Source organism: Ambystoma mexicanum, chromosome 14 (genome assembly GCF_040938575.1).
Source record: "Ambystoma mexicanum isolate Mex_15411 chromosome 14, UKY_AmexF1_1, whole genome shotgun sequence".
NCBI classification, from domain to species: domain Eukaryota; kingdom Metazoa; phylum Chordata; class Amphibia; order Caudata; family Ambystomatidae; genus Ambystoma; species Ambystoma mexicanum.
In genome coordinates, this window is record NC_090940.1 from 217,582,350 (window position 1) to 217,607,682 (window position 25,333).

A 25,333-nucleotide genomic window follows, 5' to 3' on the forward strand; every position below is an offset into this window, starting at 1 on the left:
GGGGGTTTGAAGGTAACACTAATAGCCCTGGCGGTAATACAGCCGTGGATACAGTCCAACTCGTGATGAGGCCCACAGATTCAAAAATAACAATTTCAAAACCTTTATTAAATAAAGTTCTGGGGTTGGTGGAATGACTAACTGGCCCCAACTCTAAAGGGATTGTTCCCTCAACTGATGCTTCTAAGGGCCGTTGATGTCCCCAGGTCCAACACCAAAGTTCGTCTCAGTCTAAACCTATGCTTGACCTTACTCTTAAATCAAATGTGATAGGGGGTCTTCTTAAAGAAAAACAGTGGTTAAAAAGGAAATGTAAACCACAGCTGACTTCAGGTAGTCTTACCCCTAGGTGTAGTTCTGCCAGTTCAAAAATTAGTTCAACTTAGAAGACTTACCTTTGGAACCTTCCACATAGGGCTCTTGCAGCAATTCACCAAAGTCCCAAATGTCTCTGAGCCTCTTGGGGTTACCTTCCCCAAGCTTCGATTCTTCCAGTTTCTTTAAGGGCTCTCAGCAATCCCTTCCCATGGTGTCTAGGCCTTTTCTTCAGAGTTCAAAAAAGGTCTTTGTGGGCCTCTCAGGGTTCCCTTGCCCAAGTCCAGGCCCCTCTGGTCCCAAACAAAGTTCACTTTGTTAGAATGTACCTTTTAACACTTTTCTTTCTTTCATGGGGCGGTGTCAGAGACGTTTGAAAATGTCGGGCTTTTGCTCCTCCCCTGTGTGACCACTCTTGACTTCTGGCCTCTCTCTCTGCACTTTGAATCACTCCTTTGGCACCTTTCTCCTCCGGTGCTTCTTCCACTATGCTCTTCTTTCCACTTTCCTTTACTTTTCCTTATGCATCCTTGCACCTTCTTTCAGTCTTTCCACTTTGCTTGTGCAAACTTGCACCTTCTTTCACTCTTTCTGCTTTTCATGTCCACATTTGCAACTACTTTTGGATTGTTCGCACGCTCTTCTTACTTCTATTTCCCTTTAAACATCTTTAATCTGGATTTTGCTTTATTTCTACACCTCTAGCACGCTTTCTCTTTCTTTCCGCTTTACTTGTTCCTTTTCTACTTCGTCTTTTTATGCTTTTACTCTCGCTTTACGCTCTGCGCCGCTTTACAAAATCTTGTCTCTTCTCCCTTTCCGCTCCAGCCAGCCGCACGCTCCCAGAGTTTCTCTCTCTCACTTGTTCAAACTCACTGGGTAGCGTAGCGCTGGCGAGCGGTCTCTCCTGGATGCATTGGGTCGCGGTCAGGGTCTCACCACCTGCCCCTCAGACACCTTTGGGACTGGCACATGTCCCAAGGGAACGAGAATTCCCTTGAACACTGCCAGCAGGATACAACTGCCTTGTTCCGGCTCCCTGGAGGCTCCCTGCCACGCTGCAGCCACTCACAAACACTGGTCCAGCCTCTCGGCAGCCCGTTCTCCTCCGTATTCACCAGGCCACTTTTCCTGCATCTCTCTGCTCCTTGACTCCTCTGGTCTAGTCAGCATCCCCAGCTCGCTCTCTGCCTCTGGCAGAACTACCCTTTTTATAAAGCAGGTGAGACTCAATTGGAGTCAGATGTGCACAGTTGGAGTAAAGCACCTGACCTTGCCTGACTATTAGTGGGACAATTCAAAGGTGTTACATGGTAGGCCTCACTTGGTATTCCTATGTTGTTTCTATTGGTAATCCTCATTACCCTCGGTTGCCTCTTCTTCGTCTCAGTATTTATTGGAAATGGGGAGAGGAAGATGGGTTGTGCTTGGAAATACCCTATTAGGGCAGAGAGAGAGTGGGTTGGTGTATAATTGGGAAATGGGGAATATCATGTCTTGCCCTTGGGTATTCTCCCCCCAATCGCCAGTGACCATCCACTCAGGTGATCCTCCCTCGCTTTTCCACCCCAAGGGTCGGGATCTAAAAGCAATGGCCCTCCCCTGGCCACCTGAATGGAAAATCCCAGGGGTGTAGGTGGGAGAATACCGTCATGTTTCTAACACTACCTATATGTTTATTGCATATCCCAATAAATCCCTCTACCCAGTCATAACATCTTCCTAATCCTCTTTCTTGTTTTTCTATTGTCCGTTGCATCTCCACAACCTCTCCCTTACAGTCTCCACCCTCATTGGCTGCCTCCTGGTGACCTGCTGTTTATTCTTAGGCATCCTTGCCAACCGAGATGGGAGGATTATATCATATGGCTTCTGTGTTAACAAGGAGGATGTGGGTATATCACCTTCATTCCGGATCGACCCTCACAGAAAGTCCCAACCAATTCATCCTGGAAAAAAAGGTTGTGCTGGATATTTGAAAAGCCACTCCCACATCCAAGGGAACTGAAAGGTGAACAGTAAAAGGTCAGGGAGGAGGACAGAGCCTATGTCAGGAACAGTGGTAGGCAAGATAGGGAGGAGACACCAATCTAAGTGTGCTGAACCCAAGGTCCACGAAGGACAAATGGTGTGGCAACAGTTGAACCTGAAGTCAAGAAAGTACCAGTCAAGAAAGTAAAAGCTGTGGACCAGAGAAGCAACCAGAGAAGAACACAATCCAGGAGAGACTTCTTGAGAAATCAGTCTGTACTTACAGTCCATGATGGACCAGATAAACTGAGGAGACCTAGGGCAAACCAGGTTGGTGCAAGATCGAACCAAGAGGCCAGCCTATGCTTCAAATGTGGAAAGGCTGAGAGACGATGCTGAGAAAGCTCGAGACCAGATCGAATCCAGACCAGCTGAGAGGTTTGTCAAAGCTGAGATGCATCTGAAGGACCAAGAGCCAGGAGGTCTAGATCAAGGTGTGAGGTACTGCATACGACAGGAAGAACAGAAATTCAAGGCAGGAATGACTAGATGTAATACCTTCTCAAAGACAATACCCTGAAGAATATTTGTTTTGTGTTTTAGACTAGAGTTGGACCTCTAAGTCATAGGCTTTAGGACAACTGTGTTGGGCTAAATATTGGAACTTCCTGTTACAAATATTAGGATAGCCAGAGAGCTAAGGACTAGTCCAGATTAGGTTTCAACTTTTAAATTGGCCATCCTTTTAAAAAGACTGTGTTCTAACATAAGGTGTCTCGGAAGAGAGATAGAAACTCATAAGATAAGGAGATACTATTTTTTAAAGTTCTCAGAAGGCTGAAAGACTGGAGGTACCAGATTCCAACACAAGCCACACTATCTTGTCCCCATCTCTTCACTGCTTTCGCGCAGTCTTTTAGTTGGGTCTCTGCGCTTGGAGCCATAAAAGGTTAAACCAACCCATAGCTGTTAAAAAAACCTTTAACCAAACTTAAGTGGTACAATGCTAGCTGCCTTGTCTGGGCTATCATTGTTCGGCCTATCAAAAAACCCACAAAAACCTTCACAAAAAATGACAAACACAGTATGTATGTGCAGCAAATTGACTCAATAAAGAATTCTCATACATTTTATTAGAAAATGTTTACTAAAACTGAATGTGCCAATGTACAGTACATGATTAGTGAGTGTTGTTCAAGCAAGTCATAAGTTAAATCTCTCTTCCACTTCAGATGCGATCATTTCTGCAATGGCGAGAGATGAGGTAGCAGCAGGAGACGGAGCATTTCTTACATGAAGAACTCGATTACCAATGGGGCCAGTCGCTCCATCAAATACAAAGTCATCCACAAGATTTCCATTCCTGTCCAAGGCTTGCGCTCTCACACCAGCCGGTCCCCTGGAAAAAGAAAAGCAAGGAAATTCATAATAAACTTAGTTCTTGATCAGTATTTCTACCATGAGAAAAGTGTGCCATGGATGGCACGCACGCACGTGTGCGCACATACACCCACCCATTGTTTAACATTTATTTTATTGTTATTTTATTTGAAGGCTACTAGCAAAACAATTGCTTGTATCGCACATCAAGAAAAGAAGGTGTGGGAGGGTGAAGACGGAAAGCTTGGTATACATTCACATGGTACATGTACGGATATGCAGAGCAAAAGTATAGTAGAGTACATTGACATTTTTACATTTGTTTTTAGGACCAAGTGGGTTGTGCGAGGATCCTCCTATATTATGTTTGGGAGGAGCAGAGAGAGGGGAGTGCTGTATACATTCACAGTAGAGGTTGGTACATTCCTGGTATACAGAGCAAGATATGATTTACATAGGTGGTGGTTAAGAGATTTCAATTATTTGCGGTTAGATTATGATCATTAGCTTAGCCTCTGGTAATTTACTAAGGGGAAGGTATTTGCAAAAAGTCAGGCCCTAAGGTGGTGTTTGAACTTGCACATTTTATTTTCTCGTTTGAGCTTTTTTGGGGATGGTATTTCAAAGATTGGGGCCTATGGTGGCAAGTATTCGACCTCAGAAACACAGTTTCCTGAATTTGACCGGTTTGCATCTGTGTTCATAGGATGATCTGCGTGTTCTCCGGGATAGGTATGTCTACCAGCAGGGTGATAGACATTTTGACCAAAGTAACACAGTGTACAATGCAAAGAGTTTTTAGACCAATCCTGGATGTATTTGTGAGCCAGCGGGGGAGTTGGTGGGGGCATATGGGCATGGGGATTTAAGCATGAACAGATTTAGTCCCATGATCTAAGGCCAAGAATCAGTTTGACTGCTCTATCCTGATTTAGTTGGAGTTTACGAATCATGAACTTGATCAGAGACTATTAAAGATTGGATGAGACTAACATTCGGAGGAGTTAGATCACTTGTGGCATTTCTAGGTAGGGTGTGACTGTTAGGTGAAGCTGAAAGCACAACCTTCTGGTTATTTCGCACTTATGCGTTAGGTGAACGATATGTCTGTGTCCCACATGGACCCTACATTTTGTTTCTCTGCCTTTCAGGTTGGGGGCACCTATGAACTCTGGTCGTTTGAACGATAGATGTTGGGATCAGAGTGCCACCCCCCCCCAACCCCCCAAAAACATTCTGTTAAGCCAGCATTAAGGCACAGATTATCTATCTTCCAGATTTGCACCACTGTCAAGAAGTCAACTGATCAGGCCAAACCTCTACACTCATGCCAAATCTGGCCATTCCAGTAACTTTTCCATGCCCAAAGGGATTGCAGCCAAAACATTTTTTGCCGCGTAAATTTCCATGGAGGCAGAAAAAGAAAAAAAAAACACTTTTGCCCCATATCTCGAAATTGTCTGGTCCAATTTGAGATTTTTGGCATACACCTTAACTTTTGTCTGAAGTTGTGCACACTGCAAACATTTAGAAACTCGGATCAGCCAAACTAGAGATTAATGAGGGCAAAAAATGTATTGCAATTGCTGTACATGCACAGTAGGTGTGGTGGGCCATGATAAATTAACAACATACTGCCCAACACACACAAGCATCCACAACCAACACAACCAACATACCCAACATTGAATGTATACACAGTTAGGTCATAGGGACAACATGAATGGGGGTGATATTGTTCAAGGACACAATCATCCGCACCACACAACACACACAAAGACGCACACATATCTACCCCCAAACCACCTGCAAACCCACTCAAGCCACCACCCCTATGGTTAAAAAGAACATTAAAAACTGTGTTAAACAAGATACATTGTGTGATAAATCCCTAGATGTTGTCACTTCTCACCGAGGGGGAGCCCCTTCACATGACGCCAGGGCAGCTACCCGAGAGTCCCCCTGGGGGTGGTACAAAGTGGAATTACCTCATGGGGAGAGACTCCCCCTCTGGGGACAAGGACAACCAGCTAGGGAGAACACGGTACGACAACCCTCACCCAACACACCTCAATACCCCATACACCCCAAGATCATCCGAAACCAACCCATAGACTATCTTACAGAGACTTCACTGATAAATACTGAGACAAGGAGGAAGTGTACAGTAGTGAAGAACATCCCGTGGAACAAAGATGAACGTTCTAGCCTTCCTCAGGGGAGCGTGCAACCAAGTAACCAGTTGTCTAACAATAAAAGGGAATAAGGACTAAAGAAAAGAGAAGGAGAAAGTGTATCAGGAAGCCACAAGGAAGTAGTCAGCAAGGAAGTGTCCTATCCTGTTGGGGAAGGCAGCCGGTGTCCAGTGCGAGAGCAGAAAGCACGGAACGGTAACCGCAGAGAAGCAGAGCATGGCGGGAAGACGCTGAAGGAGTTCTATGTTTGCCACAAGAAGGCAAACCGAATCCCAAAGCCAGGAAGGCACATCAGCATCAGGTGTGCAGTGGAGAGCAACCCGGGGAGCCACAGAGGTGCACCCCGAGGCCTGGAAGTCCTGGCGATGTATCTAAACCTTGGGAGAGGTAAGGGGAGATATGAAAGAGCCGGCAGGAACAGAGGGGCAGCGCACAGGCTAGGGGGGGGGGTTCTCCTGAGACCCAGTAACAGCAGGAAAGTTATTGGGTACAACCAGAGACGGGTCTGGGACCCGCACCAATGGCAAAAGAGTAATATAAGCAATCTTCTTCATGGCAGTACCTGGCAGGAGAGTGAACCATGTCTGCCCACGTATAAAGAGGGGGAAGCTAGGGTCTGGCACTCTCAAAGAAAAGACAAGAGTCATTTCTCCTGGTGTTGTCTAGAAAACAGTGAGAGCTAGATACCAAGAGGAGGGAATCATTCCCCTGGTAGTGGTACCTACAAGAGGGATCAAATCATTGATCCAGAGGAAGGGAGTAATTCCCCCTGGAGTGAAGAAATAGTGAACTCTCTGATGCAGAGTGTTAAAGGATCGGTAGTCTTTTGTTTGTGAAATACTACAACCAGGGGAAGGGACCAATTCCCCCTAGCGAGGAACTTGCAACCAGAATGGTGCCATCCAGTTCAGGAGAAGGGAGTCCTACTTCTAAGTCCATCTAAGTGTGGCACACGCTAACATTCATAATCCGATCTAGATGCGACACAGGCCAATCTTCACAGTTTTCTCTCTAGGTGTGGCACTAGATAACATCGGCAAGTAAGTTAGTGTGTAATGCAATACAACATTTGCAACAAGAGTTCCAGCTCGTTTACCTAAAGTTCCAAAATATACAGAGTTCTCCAAAACACAAAGTTCCCACTTAGAAAACCAAGTCCAAGAAAATAACTCCCATTTCTAGGTTGTGTTTCATCTCCTTTCTTTGGTATCCTGCTAATGTCACGTTTTGTAAGGGTACTATTCTCTTTTCCCTTTGTTGCTTCCCAGTTCCTGGTAGACTTGGTTCACTCTCCTGCCAAGTACTACCTGTCTTGTTGCCCAACCACTGGGACGAGGAAGAGTAGCACTGTTGTGGTGTACCTCTTTATTCTTGTGATTCTTCCCTTGTAGTCTAGGGTCACTGTCCTGCTCAGCACTACCTGTCACCTCCACTGTAGAGAGTAAACTATATTGGAAGGCTTATCAGATCGTCTCTCCGGGGTTCGACTCTACCCCCTTATAGGTCGCCATCACTCTCTCTAGTCCCCAGGGATCGTTTTCCCCCATGTGGGTGCCTTTTTCTTATCGTTCGTTGCGCTTGTTGCCTGCTTGCCGTCTGGCTATGTGAGCATGGGACCTGCGTGGCTTTGTTGCCCTCCTTCGTGCCGGCGGTTAGACACCATCCAGCAAAGGTCCCGCTGTGTACACTTTTCATGTCTTTCCACAGTCTTCAGTCTTACTGGAAGGCGACTAACCAGTTCTGTATCTCTTGATTGGTTTCCAAGCGTTCCTTCGCTCCACCGACTGGCTATTTCCACTCTGCTTCCTCGACTTCCTTGATTCCAACAACTAATACTACTAATCCCTCAATCTCGTCCTTCTTTTCTTTTTATTTGCAGATGGTTTTCCGATATCAGGGAACATCTACAAGGTTGGCTGTGGTTCTCCTGTCTGCTCCTTACATCCCCAGGGGGGGCCTACCCGTCTCAGTTCAGCTCCCATTACCCTCTATGGGATCTCCTCTTTTCTTCTAAGTCCCAGTATTATTCACATATGTGAATGGGTCTGTTATACATAAATACATATGTTTATGTGCCATTTTATTGATTGGGGGAGGAGAAACTGTGAGAGTGTTATGGTAACACTTATCTCTTCCAAGTTATTACCCCTAATCCTATAGGGGTTAGTCCTCTCCAGGCAATCCTCCCTTGTAACAGCACTGCTAGGGAAACTATTAGGTAATGGCTGTTCCTCCCTAACCTCATCAGAAGTGCCCCTCACCCCCATTAGGAGAAGTGCTGATGCCTTATGCTTCATCACAACACCCTTAGGAGAATTAGAATTAATTACAAACGCAATACAGGTGGGTAGTCGGAATGCACAGAAATAGAAAGGACTCCTTAGAACCAACAAATGACACTTCCCTAATTCATATAAAGTCCAAGCTTAAGATGATTTGATTTTTGCATTTGTATCGTGCACATGACGGACTAAACCGTATAGCTGCGCAGATGATATATCACATTCAAACACGACAGAACATGGTTCCAGGGACAAGCGAGCCAACAGAAATTTAGATAGACTACCTGAACAAATTATTTTTGAGAACCCTACGAAATTGATACAATGGCTTCGTAGTCCTTATCTCAATTGAAAGCGAGTTCCACAACTTTGGGCCAAACACAGCAAAACTTTGGTCTCTTCTTGTTGTATGCACTGAACGAGGAATTGACAAAAGATTACAGCCTTGTGCCCAAATGTCACCAGTTGAAAAGCATATAGCTCTTTGGGTAACTTCTTATAGACATTGCAGTGCCATTGGCTATGAATAATACAAGTTTGAAATTTAGATAAACGTTCAAATAAAGTTCAGGTAAGTGCTCACTCAGGCGGATAGGCCCAGGGAGGTATCCTTTACCCAGGTTCCACCACTAAAGGTCAGGTCAGAGAGAGTTGTGGTCAGAACCTTACACCCAATATAACCCTATGGAGGACAGAGGGGACAGAAACAGGTATGTTAACTTACCCCCTCACTCCGATTCTCCCACAGACCATTAAAGGTGTTCAGGAATCTGTTGGGGACACAATCTTCTGTGATTGGTCTGGTCGCGGAAGGCTCAGGAGTTGCGGGTGCAGAGGTCACTTTCAGATTTGGGATTTAGTTTCGGTTGGTGACGGTGCACAGAAATCTATTCCAGACAGCATCTCTTAGAAGACCCAAACAAGGAAAGATGAAGAATTCTCAGGTGCAGAACCCCTCAGCACACCTCACAAAATTGAAGTAGTGTTGCAACCGAGTTACCACAGTCAGGTGCCAACAGGCAACCGTCAAGTGACAAACACAGGCGCTAGTCCAAAACAGCTTCCCTTTGAAACAGAAGCAGGGAGGTAAACTTGCACATCTGACTCTGATTCCTCCCGAGACCACTGCTGGTTTTCCAGAATCAGCTGGGGACCCAGTCTTCTGTGATTGGTCCCATCAAGGAAGGTCCAGGGGTTGCCGGTGCAGAGGTCACTTTTCGGATGTGGGATTTAATTTCAGTCCATCGTGGTACTTAGAAATTGGCTGCAGACAGCTTCCAGAAAAACACCCAAATGAGGAAAATTAACACTTCTGTGGGGCAGGCCACATTAGGACACCTCTAGGGATTGAAGGAGTGTTGCAAGAGGAGTCACCACGGTCAGACGGTGATAGGTGAACTTCAATGGATGAACAAAGAAGCAGGCCCAGCACAGCTTCGTTCATGAAAGAAGGCACTAAAAGCAGGAGCAGGGCTGCAGCGAGGGATCCCAGGAGAGAGCTGGTCAGTCCACCGTTTGGTGCTGGGACACTTCCGAAGGCTCAGAAGGCACGGATCCTCGAGCAGGGTTCAAGACTGGCTGTTCCCACCATTCCAGGTGTCGAAGCACCAACAAAGTCTTTCTTGAGATCCAGACAGAGGAGCAGGACTTCACCGCAATAACACTGAAGTTGATGCTGATCAGCCGCAGGAGTAGTGTTCGGGACACCAGCAGGCTTCTCTTTTTCGTACAGGTCGTGGTTCCAACCATGATCTGATGAACAGTCACAGAAGTCCTCCTTTTATCCATTTATCCAAGATTCAGGCAGGGTGCAATCTCAAACCCACCAATGGTAAGGATTTGCGCCATTCAAACAGCCATAGGCTATCCAATCATGGATAGACACTGGCCATCACAACTGCCCATCAACAGACTCTCTGGCACCAAATATGTGGATTGGTCCCTGCTCGCTTCCCTGGCTCACACACACACACAACACCCCTTAGCCCGCGAAAGCCACAGCTTTCCTGGAAAAAGGGATTTCCAAATATGGCATTTCCTGACCCGAGGAGGCGGGAAGAATGACAAAGAACAACATGGCCAAAGAACCAGCGAAATGTTCGATATCATTTGCACCCTACAGCTAACTATGCACTCTCAGAATTATTTTGGTTACACTCACAGGTAGAAGTGGCAAGTCCATGCATTGGTATGTAGCCGATTTACCACAAATGTGCTGGTTTCTCACTGAATAATCACTTGTAGGTAAGATTATATCTGTGTTTTTGTTAAAAAAACAGAAATTTCAGACGATGGGATGTCTCTACAAAAGAGTTGTCCCTTTTCTATTATTGCAGTTGCATATAAGTCATTGTCGACCAAAGGGTCCCCCTGGATAAAGGTACCACATTTAATCAGTTAAGGGATGTTCACATTTTTATTCAATAAGGGCAATAAGGCTGTAGGAGTTGCAGTGAATATGGGGATGAGTCCTCTCAGTTAATGCTAATTGTGAATATGTTACATTTCTATTTTGCAGGGTCCAGTTATTGGAACCAGCATAGCATAACCAATGAAAGCATGCACTTATTTTTGGCCCATAGGTCTAGTAAGAACAGTTTGGAGCAGACTATAACAGGCAGTCTTAGCAAAACTAAATCTTTTCTGAATATTATATCTATTTACCAAATATATGTATTTGATTTCAGGGTCTATTTAGCAGTCCAGTCTCGAAGAAGGCGTTTGTAGACATTGCATCCACCGAAAACGCCGTAAAAGGGAGTACCCCTCTGATTTATTATATAATATGAAGTCGAGTACTCGATCAGTTCCAGCTATTTGATGGTGGCGTAGACGATAAAAACCCTGGTTACAAATAGAGTGAAGAAGTAGACGCCTATATATAGTTGGATGAAACATAAGTGCCAAATGTGTCAGGGTCCAGAGATAGATCCAATGAAAATAATTGGTTGCACAAAGTGACTTTAATAAATGGAGTGAGGGAGCTACATTTACCTCATGCTTGTGCAGCATACACATATATTATGCTCTGTTCATTAACTTTAAAAGTTAAAGAGATTGACCTACTGTTTACTCATACTTGCACATTTTCAAGCTTTTCTATAACATTTATTATATTCCACTATTTGTTTGTTTGTATGGATAATTGCAATAGAGCACTTTTGCATTGTTTGTAAGAATTTGTGTTCATTACACTTTTTAGAAGAAATTATCTGTAAACATTTGAGCAGGGATCAATGATAAATTAAATAGTTGTGTGTGGCCACATTAGATGGGCTTAGAAAATAATGCATTGATCTCCATTTTTGTATATTTATACAAACATGAATGGAGACAATCCTAACTTTGCATTTTAATCAAATAAAATGAAATTATTATGTATTTGACTGTCTGACTTAATTAGATAGCAGTTTTATTAAATCATGCCTTTTTTAAGTTAGGCGCATTAGGAGCTTTTCCCTATTAAGTGAGCCAAGGAGCATGGACTATTCTTAGGTTTCTCGAGACCCACGAAAGGCTGCCTGATTTCCTAGAAACAATGTTGGTCCCGGGTCATGCTTTCATACATTCTCTTACCACGAGTCCAGTCCCATTTGGATGGGCTTTCTCCTCTGTTCCCTCCCTTGAGCCCAATCAGTCTACTCAAATCTTACTGGATTTCCTCTCTACTTGCACCTGTTTATCTCATCAAAACACATCCTGCTCCCCACTATTTCTCTTCCTTATCTGCCCTCAAACCCTCCTTAACCTTGGTCTGATCTTTCTCTACCACCTCCTTGCTTCCTTCAGCTACTTGCTCCTTTTCACCTCCTACCCTTCTTTCTTTCATCATCTCCTTTATCAAAACCTTGGAATCCTAATGGACAACGAGCTAACCCAAGAACTGCAATTAAACGCGATAATCAAGAAATGCTTCTTCCACCTAAACACGACCAAAAAGCTTCTACCATTCCTCTCCTTAACGCACAAAACACTGGCCATCATCTCCCTGATCATGTCCAGGATAGACTAAGCCGACAGCCTACCCCTCAGAATGCCGGACTATTTACTGAAGAAACTACAATGTATACACAACGCAGCTGCCAGACTTCTCAAACCCTCACAAAGGGACCACATCACTCCAGTGCTAAAGATGCTACATTTGCTGCCAGTCAAAAAACGAATTACCTTCAAAACAATGTGCATAACACACAGAGCAATCCACGACCAGGGAGCAGAATTAATCCAAAAGAAAATGACCATTTACCAACAGACCAGAACACTCAGATCCAGCGACATCGGCATAGGACCTAAACCAGCCACAAGGAAAAAAACTCAGTGGTTCAGCTTTCTCTTGCCTAGCCACTAAACCTTGGAACCCCCTTCACAGAGAAATACGAACCATGAAAGATCATCTAAACTTCTGAACACTTGTAAAAACATGGCTATTCAACCCAGAATGGGACGAAAACGAATGAGCAACACCCACGCCCCATGGAATTAACACAAAGCTGGAAAGACAGGGGACTAGGACAGACCACAGTGAAATGCAGGGAAGTAGAGAGGCCTCTGAATGGGAAGGAGACCCAAGTGCAACCATTCAGATATAGGGGCCACATCGGAAACAAATAGAGGGCAATTAAAGGGTAGAGAATGGAGCCCGAAAAGATGGACCACGGGGCACAGAGAGCTCAAATGCGCATACAAGAGGTGCCAATCCTCAAGGGGCCCATGGAGGCGAGGGTTGCTGCACACCGGGAGGCGCCAGGGAGTAAAGTGATGTGGATATCAATTAGTCTGAACACGGGGGTGGAGAGGGTACACCCACTAAACAGCCCTGTTAACAACACACGTCCCTGCACAGAAAATAGGAGTGGGAAATGAGGCACACCACAATGTAGGACTTTGGAAGGGATACGTGCTGCAGGCAACCAAAACTGAGGGGTATAATATGATAATGCAATTAACCAGCCTCATCCCCCTCTGCATAAACCTCTCAAACTCTGAACTAAACACAACCATACCTCTACAGCTCAACAACCCACAAGCCCCTTACTACAACACAACAACTAAACAAATCACATACAGCCTTGCACAACGGCACATGAAGGCTACCGACTGAAAATGTCACACCTATACTCAGCGAATGGTGTAAACCGAGCTGAAGCTGCCAACAGCACATCCCAGCTCTCTTGCTCCTTGGACCTGGTTATTCCTACTAACCTACCCCCCACACCTTACACTCTTGCTTTACAGACACACCAGAGTGCCAGGGGACCACAGAGGTGGTGATAGTGTGCGGTATAAGAAACCTTTAACATAACATAACATCTCCTCCCCTCTTTCACCAACCACCTAATATTCTCACCCACTACCCTTGGGGCTTACAAACTTCTTCCTCAATTCCTCATACCGCCTGCTGATCTTATCCCTCCATCCACCTCTTTCTGAGGCTATCTTGCCTCAAACTCTCTTTACACCTGTCTAGCCTCCAACCACCTCTCACTCTGAAAACTCCTTTCCCTGCTCCCCTCTCCTTCCAGGCTCCTTATTCTTTACAATGGTCCCCCAAATCTCTTCAGTATCTCCTTCTGGAAAACCCTTGTCAGAGTGAGAGTTTATTTAGCCCTGTATCCCCTACCCCTGGACCGAAGTCTATGAAGGTCTACACCTGGCATGGCAAATGGGTGAGGGACTGGGATTGGCTCTCAGTAATGAGTTCAACTGGGTTCGCAAAGGAACTGGGAAGGTGAGACAAGCCTTAAAGTGGCTGATCCTCCATCTTTGATTTCATACATGTCCCTGTCGAAGTCTGCAGAGAGCTGCAGGAGCTGTACTCTTTCAGTGAGTCCAGCATTGCATCTGCAATGGCAATTGGTGGGGGACTAGGATTGGCTGTGTCTAAGAGGTTTGGATGGGCTCTTTATAACAGGGGAGGTGGACCACGCCTGTAAGTGGCTGATCCAACATCTTGGATTATCAAACAGATAATGGCCGGAGTTTGCCGGGAGACATGTGCTGTACAGTTTCATTGAATCCAATATTTGAGAATATTACTAAGCGCTGGGTGTGCGTTTCAAACTCTCCCACTCTCTGCATGTGCTTCACTCATGGATTGAGGCCTGCCGCACTATCCTCTACATTCAGTTTCCAATGAACTCACTGCATGGGCTACAAAGGGGTTTTTGTGAACGTCTGCAATCTGCTCAAGGAAGATTGTGCAGAACTTCATGGAGAACTCTCGATGTCGGTGCAGTTCCAGTGAAGAATAGGGATTCTTTGCACCTCATGTGCTATGTTGTCTGGGGACAGTGCTGAGGCCCTATACCTAAAAGGGAGAGAGCTGCTGAAATGGTCCTTCAAAGAAAAGCAAGGCTGATTGTGGCTATGGCCAGGGGTCTTTTGAAAGGGCGGGTGACTGTCCCCTGTCCTTTGGTGAGGGCTAAGTGAGGATGGCGAGGGGATCCTCCCCATACCAAATCCAGGCCCATAATCCCATAGATCCTCTAGCGGGCAGAGATACCCGACACCATGATCACAGGGTCATGCCACTAAAAATGTCCATAATCATGCACAGAACTGTCACAACACACATACCATTGGCTATGAATAATACAAGTTTGAAATTTAGATAAACGTTCAAATAAAGTTCAGGTAAGTGCTCACTCAGGCGGATAGGCCCAGGGAGGTATCCTTTACCCAGGTTCCACCACTAAAGGTCAGGTCAGAGAGAGTTGTGGTCAGAACCTTACACCCAATATAACCCTATGGAGGACAGAGGGGACAGAAACAGGTATGTTAACTTACCCCCTCACTCCGATTCTCCCACAGACCATTAAAGGTGTTCAGGAATCTGTTGGGGACACAATCTTCTGTGATTGGTCTGGTCGCGGAAGGCTCAGGAGTTGCGGGTGCAGAGGTCACTTTCAGATTTGGGATTTAGTTTCGGTTGGTGACGGTGCACAGAAATCTATTCCAGACAGCATCTCTTAGAAGACCCAAACAAGGAAAGATGAAGAATTCTCAGGTGCAGAACCCCTCAGCACACCTCACAAAATTGAAGTAGTGTTGCAACCGAGTTACCACAGTCAGGTGCCAACAGGCAACCGTCAAGTGACAAACACAGGCGCTAGTCCAAAACAGCTTCCCTTTGAAACAGAAGCAGGGAGGTAAACTTGCACATCTGACTCTGATTCCTCCCGAGACCACTGCTGGTTTTCCAGAATCAGCTGGGGACCCAGTCTTCTGTGATTGGTCCCATCAAGGAAGGTCCAGGGGTTGCCGGTGCAGAGGTCACTTTTCGGATGTGGGATTTAATTTCAGTCCATCGTGGTACTTAGAAATTGGCTGCAGACAGCTTCCAGAAAAACACCCAAATGAGGAAAATTAACACTTCTGTGGGGCAGGCCACATTAGGACACCTCTAGGGATTGAAGGAGTGTTGCAAGAGGAGTCACCACGGTCAGACGGTGATAGGTGAACTTCAATGGATGAACAAAGAAGCAGGCCCAGCACAGCTTCGTTCATGAAAGAAGGCACTAAAAGCAGGAGCAGGGCTGCAGCGAGGGATCCCAGGAGAGAGCTGGTCAGTCCACCGTTTGGTGCTGGGACACTTCCGAAGGCTCAGAAGGCACGGATCCTCGAGCAGGGTTCAAGACTGGCTGTTCCCACCATTCCAGGTGTCGAAGCACCAACAAAGTCTTTCTTGAGATCCAGACAGAGGAGCAGGACTTCACCGCAATAACACTGAAGTTGATGCTGATCAGCCGCAGGAGTAGTGTTCGGGACACCAGCAGGCTTCTCTTTTTCGTACAGGTCGTGGTTCCAACCATGATCTGATGAACAGTCACAGAAGTCCTCCTTTTATCCATTTATCCAAGATTCAGGCAGGGTGCAATCTCAAACCCACCAATGGTAAGGATTTGCGCCATTCAAACAGCCATAGGCTATCCAATCATGGATACACTGGCCATCACAACTGCCCATCAACAGACTCTCTGGCACCAAATATGTGGATTGGTCCCTGCTCGCTTCCCTGGCTCACACACACACACAACACCCCTTAGCCCGCGAAAGCCACAGCTTTCCTGGAAAAAGGGATTTCCAAATATGGCATTTCCTGACCCGAGGAGGCGGGAAGAATGACAAAGAACAACATGGCCAAAGAACCAGCGAAATGTTCGATATCATTTGCACCCTACAGCTAACTATGCACTCTCAGAATTATTTTGGTTACACTCACAGGTAGAAGTGGCAAGTCCATGCATTGGTATGTAGCCGATTTACCACAAATGTGCTGGTTTCTCACTGAATAATCACTTGTAGGTAAGATTATATCTGTGTTTTTGTTAAAAAAACAGAAATTTCAGACGATGGGATGTCTCTACAAAAGAGTTGTCCCTTTTCTATTATTGCAGTTGCATATAAGTCATTGTCGACCAAAGGGTCCCCCTGGATAAAGGTACCACATTTAATCAGTTAAGGGATGTTCACATTTTTATTCAATAAGGGCAATAAGGCTGTAGGAGTTGCAGTGAATATGGGGATGAGTCCTCTCAGTTAATGCTAATTGTGAATATGTTACATTTCTATTTTGCAGGGTCCAGTTATTGGAACCAGCATAGCATAACCAATGAAAGCATGCACTTATTTTTGGCCCATAGGTCTAGTAAGATCAGTTTGGAGCAGACTATAACAGGCAGTCTTAGCAAAACTAAATCTTTTCTGAATATTATATCTATTTACCAAATATATGTATTTGATTTCAGGGTCTATTTAGCAGTCCAGTCTCGAAGAAGGCGTTTGTAGACATTGCATCCACCGAAAACGCCGTAAAAGGGAGTACCCCTCTGATTTATTATATAATATGAAGTGGAGTACTCGATCAGTTCCAGCTATTTGATGGTGGCGTAGACGATAAAAACCCTGGTTACAAATAGAGTGAAGAAGTAGACGCCTATATATAGTTGGATGAAACATAAGTGCCAAATGTGTCAGGGTCCAGAGATAGATCCAATGAAAATAATTGGTTGCACAAAGTGACTTTAATAAATGGAGTGAGGGAGCTACATTTACCTCATGCTTGTGCAGCATACACATATATTATGCTCTGTTCATTAACTTTAAAAGTTAAAGAGATTGACCTACTGTTTACTCATACTTGCACATTTTCAAGCTTTTCTATAACATTTATTATATTCCACTATTTGTTTGTTTGTATGGATAATTGCAATAGAGCACTTTTGCATTGTTTGTAAGAATTTGTGTTCATTACACTTTTTAGAAGAAATTATCTGTAAACATTTGAGCAGGGATCAATGATAAATTAAATAGTTGTGTGTGGCCACATTAGATGGGCTTAGAAAATAATGCATTGATCTCCATTTTTGTATATTTATACAAACATGAATGGAGACAATCCTAACTTTGCATTTTAATCAAATAAAATGAAATTATTATGTATTTGACTGTCTGACTTAATTAGATAGCAGTTTTATTAAATCATGCCTTTTTTAAGTTAGGCGCATTAGGAGCTTTTCCCTATTAAGTGAGCCAAGGAGCATGGACTATTCTTAGGTTTCTCGAGACCCACGAAAGGCTGCCTGATTTCCTAGAAACAATGTTGGTCCCGGGTCATGCTTTCATACATTCTCTTACCACGAGTCCAGTCCCATTTGGATGGGCTTTCTCCTCTGTTCCCTCCCTTGAGCCCAATCAGTCTACTCAAATCTTACTGGATTTCCTCTCTACTTGCACCTGTTTATCTCATCAAAACACATCCTGCTCCCCACTATTTCTCTTCCTTATCTGCCCTCAAACCCTCCTTAACCTTGGTCTGATCTTTCTCTACCACCTCCTTGCTTCCTTCAGCTACTTGCTCCTTTTCACCTCCTACCCTTCTTTCTTTCATCATCTCCTTTATCAAAACCTTGGAATCCTAATGGACAACGAGCTAACCCAAGAACTGCAATTAAACGCGATAATCAAGAAATGCTTCTTCCACCTAAACACGACCAAAAAGCTTCTACCATTCCTCTCCTTAACGCACAAAACACTGGCCATCATCTCCCTGATCATGTCCAGGATAGACTAAGCCGACAGCCTACCCCTCAGAATGCCGGACTATTTACTGAAGAAACTACAATGTATACACAACGCAGCTGCCAGACTTCTCAAACCCTCACAAAGGGACCACATCACTCCAGTGCTAAAGATGCTACATTTGCTGCCAGTCAAAAAACGAATTACCTTCAAAACAATGTGCATAACACACAGAGCAATCCACGACCAGGGAGCAGAATTAATCCAAAAGAAAATGACCATTTACCAACAGACCAGAACACTCAGATCCAGCGACATCGGCATAGGACCTAAACCAGCCACAAGGAAAAAAACTCAGTGGTTCAGCTTTCTCTTGCCTAGCCACTAAACCTTGGAACCCCCTTCACAGAGAAATACGAACCATGAAAGATCATCTAAACTTCTGAACACTTGTAAAAACATGGCTATTCAACCCAGAATGGGACGAAAACGAATGAGCAACACCCACGCCCCATGGAATTAACACAAAGCTGGAAAGACAGGGGACTAGGACAGACCACAGTGAAATGCAGGGAAGTAGAGAGGCCTCTGAATGGGAAGGAGACCCAAGTGCAACCATTCAGATATAGGGGCCACATCGGAAACAAATAGAGGGCAATTAAAGGGTAGAGAATGGAGCCCGAAAAGATGGACCACGGGGCACAGAGAGCTCAAATGCGCATACAAGAGGTGCCAATCCTCAAGGGGCCCATGGAGGCGAGGGTTGCTGCACACCGGGAGGCGCCAGGGAGTAAAGTGATGTGGATATCAATTAGTCTGAACACGGGGGTGGAGAGGGTACACCCACTAAACAGCCCTGTTAACAACACACGTCCCTGCACAGAAAATAGGAGTGGGAAATGAAGCACACCACAATGTAGGACTTTGGAAGGGATACGTGCTGCAGGCAACCAAAACTGAGGGGTATAATATGATAATGCAATTAACCAGCCTCATCCCCCTCTGCATAAACCTCTCAAACTCTGAACTAAACACAACCATACCTCTACAGCTCAACAACCCACAAGCCCCTTACTACAACACAACAACTAAACAAATCACATACAGCCTTGCACAACGGCACATGAAGGCTACCGACTGAAAATGTCACACCTATACTCAGCGAATGGTGTAAACCGAGCTGAAGCTGCCAACAGCACATCCCAGCTCTCTTGCTCCTTGGACCTGGTTATTCCTACTAACCTACCCCCCACACCTTACACTCTTGCTTTACAGACACACCAGAGTGCCAGGGGACCACAGAGGTGGTGATAGTGTGCGGTATAAGAAACCTTTAACATAACATAACATCTCCTCCCCTCTTTCACCAACCACCTAATATTCTCACCCACTACCCTTGGGGCTTACAAACTTCTTCCTCAATTCCTCATACCGCCTGCTGATCTTATCCCTCCATCCACCTCTTTCTGAGGCTATCTTGCCTCAAACTCTCTTTACACCTGTCTAGCCTCCAACCACCTCTCACTCTGAAAACTCCTTTCCCTGCTCCCCTCTCCTTCCAGGCTCCTTATTCTTTACAATGGTCCCCCAAATCTCTTCAGTATCTCCTTCTGGAAAACCCTTGTCAGAGTGAGAGTTTATTTAGCCCTGTATCCCCTACCCCTGGACCGAAGTCTATGAAGGTCTACACCTGGCATGGCAAATGGGTGAGGGACTGGGATTGGCTCTCAGTAATGAGTTCAACTGGGTTCGCAAAGGAACTGGGAAGGTGAGACAAGCCTTAAAGTGGCTGATCCTCCATCTTTGATTTCATACATGTCCCTGTCGAAGTCTGCAGAGAGCTGCAGGAGCTGTACTCTTTCAGTGAGTCCAGCATTGCATCTGCAATGGCAATTGGTGGGGGACTAGGATTGGCTGTGTCTAAGAGGTTTGGATGGGCTCTTTATAACAGGGGAGGTGGACCACGCCTGTAAGTGGCTGATCCAACATCTTGGATTATCAAACAGATAATGGCCGGAGTTTGCCGGGAGACATGTGCTGTACAGTTTCATTGAATCCAATATTTGAGAATATTACTAAGCGCTGGGTGTGCGTTTCAAACTCTCCCACTCTCTGCATGTGCTTCACTCATGGATTGAGGCCTGCCGCACTATCCTCTACATTCAGTTTCCAATGAACTCACTGCATGGGCTACAAAGGGGTTTTTGTGAACGTCTGCAATCTGCTCAAGGAAGATTGTGCAGAACTTCATGGAGAACTCTCGATGTCGGTGCAGTTCCAGTGAAGAATAGGGATTCTTTGCACCTCATGTGCTATGTTGTCTGGGGACAGTGCTGAGGCCCTATACCTAAAAGGGATAGAGCTGCTGAAATGGTCCTTCAAAGAAAAGCAAGGCTGATTGTGGCTATGGCCAGGGGTCTTTTGAAAGGGCGGGTGACTGTCCCCTGTCCTTTGGTGAGGGCTAAGTGAGGATGGCGAGGGGATCCTCCCCATACCAAATCCAGGCCCATAATCCCATAGATCCTCTAGCGGGCAGAGATACCCGACACCATGATCACAGGGTCATGCCACTAAAAATGTCCATAATCATGCACAGAACTGTCACAACACACATACCCACACGAGAGAGAGCCAGAAGAACTAGGCATTTTAGGCTGTATGGTTTCCATTTGAAATATGAAACAACCAAAGATACTGTACAAGAAGGGTATTTTTCTTACCGGAGAACATCGCTGGTTGAAAGATCAGGTATAAACCTTTGAAGCTGTTTTATCTGAGCACTTAGGAAACATGCTCTATACATTTCACCCATTCCAAAATATAGATTTCTGTACACCAGTTTACGAAGGCCACTACAATGAAGGACATACAAGTAAAATACAAAGGTTACAAACATGCAGTAATAAGAAGGGAAAATAAACAGCATTATTATGGCAGGGAACAAAACATGCTTGCTTATGGAGTCAGTGGACAGTTGTACTACTGAAAGCACTTATTGACATGTTCATGCCATTTGCTTCAAAGCACCTTTATGAGAATACTTACCAAACGCCCATTTAAGTTTATTATGGTTTCCTCGTACAAATGATTCCATTTTACCCGTTACCAAAGATCTGCAGAAATTCTAGTGTATACAGGTGACAGTCAAAGAACAACACATTGAAGCACGGTAATGTTGAGATTACCAACGGAAACAATAGGGAGTCAGTGGACTATAGTTGCTGCTGTCGTCAGACCTTAGGACAGAGAGAGGGATGAAGGAATCTCAGTGAGGTGTGGGTCAGTGGATGAGGACTTACCAACTCAGGCTCGGCAACTTCCACAATCCGCTCATGTTTTAATGTTCATTCACTTAAAGAAGGAGCTGCAGGTGTTGGGAGGGTCTAGAAGGAGAATACTCCCTGCTGTGCCCCTTGGGAATAATACATTATGTATAGATCAGTTATTAGCTGGTTGACAAAATTAAAATATCAGATCATAAATTTTGAAGCATCTAAGTATGGATGCACAGTCATACTGCATCACACCTAGTTATGTTATGAGAGTTCTTTTTTAACAAATTAACAAGGGGGGGCCTGGCAGTGCCTCTGCCAGACATTAGTCCTGGTTACGAGAGCCTTACCCAGATTATTTAGCTCACTATCTTTCACATAGGAGAAATATCCAAAGCATATCAGTCTTTGTCCTGCCCTGGGGCAGTCCAGCAACGAAATACTAGGCAATTTGCATCTGAACAAGAGTACCAACAACAACCCCAGACACGTGTTTTGGTCTGGTTGGACCTCATCAGTAGGGTGGAGCTGTGCCTCTCTAAGAATAGCGAGCATCTGCATTTTATTTGAATTCCAAAATGGAAACATCAGAAACTAACAGCACAGAAGTATGGCTACAAGAACACATAAAAAAATGAAAAACCTGTGTTGAACACATCACTAGTTTTGCACATCACTTTCCAGAAACAAGCCAATATAGATTACAGAAATAACTAAAAATTCTCCCAAGAAAACATGTGACCATATAGTTAAGCCCAGAGTAGCAGAGACACAAGAGTTAATTTCACAAAGATACCAAGGTCCTCTATCCACAGCCTATATAGTCATATGACGCCACAGTTAAGGCAGAATTTGTTGCTACTAAAACAAATGACCAAGTAAGGCTAATATGTAGGTTGGTCATGCATTTCGGAAACCATACACGTTTCTTGTAAGAGATACATCCATATTAAGGGTATCACTCAGTCTGTCACATACTTGTTTGCTTGAAGATTGGTTTGTCCTGAAGAGGTTCATCAAAGTGTGAGACTTTTCCGGAGATTGGTCATGCGAATAGTTTCTTTGCATAATAATGTCCCCACAAGTTAGGAAGTTCTCTCGATAGCGGCACGGTGACCATTAGTCACTCACCCATCATCAATATCCGTACCAAGGCCAATCAGACAAGGCAATCTCTGGCTTCTGGCCAGCAGCAGTTTCTCAGTACTGAGGGGGTGCTCAACTATGCAAGGATATTGGAGAAGTCTTGTGAAGAACCACAGATGCACTCTGAATCCTTGTGTTGTTAAATGTCCATCTTTTGAGAACTATGGAACATCCTTCTGAGGTTTATTGCTGCCACCACTGACATGCATTTTGTAAATATCTGACCTAGCAGTTCAGGCTGGACTGCCCCTTTTTGGGGTAGGACCTAGCCTCATTTGCATATGGTTTTTGCCCTTCAGTAATGGCTTAGCAGGTGAAGCACGATGGTCTGGAGGGTTTCCCAGAGCAATGCCATAGGTTATGATTCATTCTAAACCTTACAGCCATCAGCTCTTTGTTTTTGCTTCCTCCTTCTGGCAAAATCGGGGAAACATCAGAAAGTACATCCAACATTCAGAGTTGGGACATTGGATGAAGTCGTAAACCCTCTTAGCTCCTGCACGCCATTGATCCTGCCTAATCCTGGCCACAGAGATGCAACCCGAACAATAAACATACCTAGGTGCACCTGAACATTTTGGGAGCTCAATTAGGGTGATTCCGACTAGTGATACCATCTTGGCGCCCTGCTGCTCTGGCAAGAAAACACGGGTGGCCGACAGCAAAACGGCCACTGCCCGCACAGCTTAACTTACTGCTGCAGTTCAAGCGTACTACCTTGAGTCGGCAGCACCAGAAGCTTGGCAAGTAATCTGCCTAAGGAGACTGACATGTGGACTGCCATCCTCCGCGTGGGCGGAGCAGAACAGGAGAAAGAGGAAGCCAGGGACTACGGAGAAAGCGAGCCACAGTAAAACCTCCCCGTGATAATTAGAAGATCATTGTGCAGGCTCGCTCAGAGTGCAAGCTCCACTACATACTTTCCAGCCAATGTGTCCACAAGGACAAGGATCGCGACGGCTGCAGAGGCTCGGCACCACAGCGGGTGGGTAACAACCTGAGCCTGCTGTGGTGAAACTGTGCTGCACTGATACCTGGCAGCAAGGGCGCCAGGCCCACGGCGGTGACAGCTGGAGAGTGGGCTCTTGGAGCCTAAATGCAGAGGTGAGGACCGGGGTGCTCTGAAGAGTAGAGAGGGAGCCGGAACCATAGGGCCGGAGCCCAGCTCTGGCGATTATTAGAGTGGGGGAAGCATTATTGTCTGGTCAGCAGCAGCGAAATAAACAGAATAAAACGGTGAGACCCAGTGGGTAGCAGCATTTTAAACACAATGCCCCCATAATACTCGCAGAACAGTAGTGCTTCTATACAGGGGGCACATAGTTTGACTGGCCCAGGGGCAGGCTGAACACTGGATGCAGTTGTGCCCTGTGAACAGATGGGCCTGATGGGCCTAATAAAGTAAAGGCAAGTAGAATACCCTGCTAGACAACATAAGCTCCCAACTAATACCAACTAATAGCACATGCCTTAAGGGAGGACGGCAGCAGGAAGGACTGGACGACCTTGGGAGGGAATGAGGACCAGGGATGCTGCCTGAGCAGTGGGCGCCCGCAAACAGAACTGAATGGGTGGCTTAGGGCCAACAGAAAGCTCCAGCATCGATACATCTGACAGATAAGGGTTTGGTCATGGCCGGGGAAGCATGACCTTCCTGCCTTCCTGTACCGGAGGCAACAGTGGTGTTTGGCGGCCATAGGGACCTAGCAGCGTTTGGTGAAGGCAGTAGGCGAGGAAGGGAATGTCAGTGCGTCCTAACCGCAAGTGACATTGTGGCCAAGGAAAGGCCCAGGCGGGGGGGGGGGGGGGGAGACTCCAACACAAAATGGACCAATACACAGCGAGTAGCCCACCCAACACCTCAGCCCCTCCCGCCAGATGGGGGTAATGCAGGAGGCACTCAGAAACCGCAGCTCTCCCTCCAAGACATCATGGGAGCCATGAGGGAGTCCAGAACCTCGTTTGAAGTCAAAATCGATGGCATTGGAAGTGTCTTTTCTGAGGCAGGACCTGCGGAAGCTCTCCCCAAGAGTCGGTGAGGCAGAGCAATGTATCGCCAACTCAGAGGACGCCCTGAGGCGCCTGGAAAAACAAATGGCCATGGTAGCTCAAAAACTCACCCAGCTGGAAAGAAGGGCAGAGGACAGCAAGGGGAGATCTAGACTTAACAATTTACGGATCCTTGGGGTGCCTGAGAAGGAAGAAGGTCCCAGTATGGAGATCTTCCTGGCAAAATGGCTAGCAGAGCTATATACCCCTAAAAGTCTGTCTAAGTTCTTCTCTATTGAAGGGACATATTGGATTCCAACAGGCCGCCCAGTCCCGGGGGCACCCCTGTGCATCATTATTGCTTGGCTGCTGAACTACAGAGACTGCAACACCCTACTACAGGTGGCAAGGGTAGCTGGCCCGATAACATACAATGGCCACTGGATCAGCCTTTTTCCAAACTACTCTAAGGAAATGCAGAGGGCCCACCAATCCTTTGACTTGGTTACGAGAAAGCTGGCATCCATGGGGGTTAAGTATGCCCTCTTTTTCCCGGTGCAGCTGAAAGTGTATCATGAGCAGACAGTTCACATGTTCAATAATCCTACGGAAGCCTGGAACTGGATGGAAGTCCGGGTCTTGTCGGTCCTCGGATCCCGAACACTGAAGGGAAGACCCAGAGCGGAAGGGGTGGGGCAGGCGCATCTCCGCTTATGTTCAACTTGTGGCCCATGGAACAACACGACAAAGCGGCTGGCAAGTT

General features: G+C 45.7%; 1 protein-coding gene across 2 annotated transcripts in view; it reads right to left on the minus strand.

The window, feature by feature from the left end:
• Nucleotides 1-3,375: 3,375 nt before the first annotated feature.
• L2HGDH (L-2-hydroxyglutarate dehydrogenase) overlaps nt 3,376-25,333 on the minus strand; it is a 265,162-nt gene continuing 243,204 nt past the window's right edge. For both annotated transcript variants that reach the window (XM_069638978.1, XM_069638979.1), the window contains 2 exons: nt 20,884-21,015; nt 3,376-3,685 (listed from right to left, as the gene is read on the minus strand). In XM_069638978.1, coding sequence (XP_069495079.1) covers nt 3,490-3,685; nt 20,884-21,015 — 328 coding nt within the window. In that variant the 3' untranslated portion in view covers nt 3,376-3,489. The remainder of the gene's footprint in view (nt 3,686-20,883; nt 21,016-25,333) is intronic.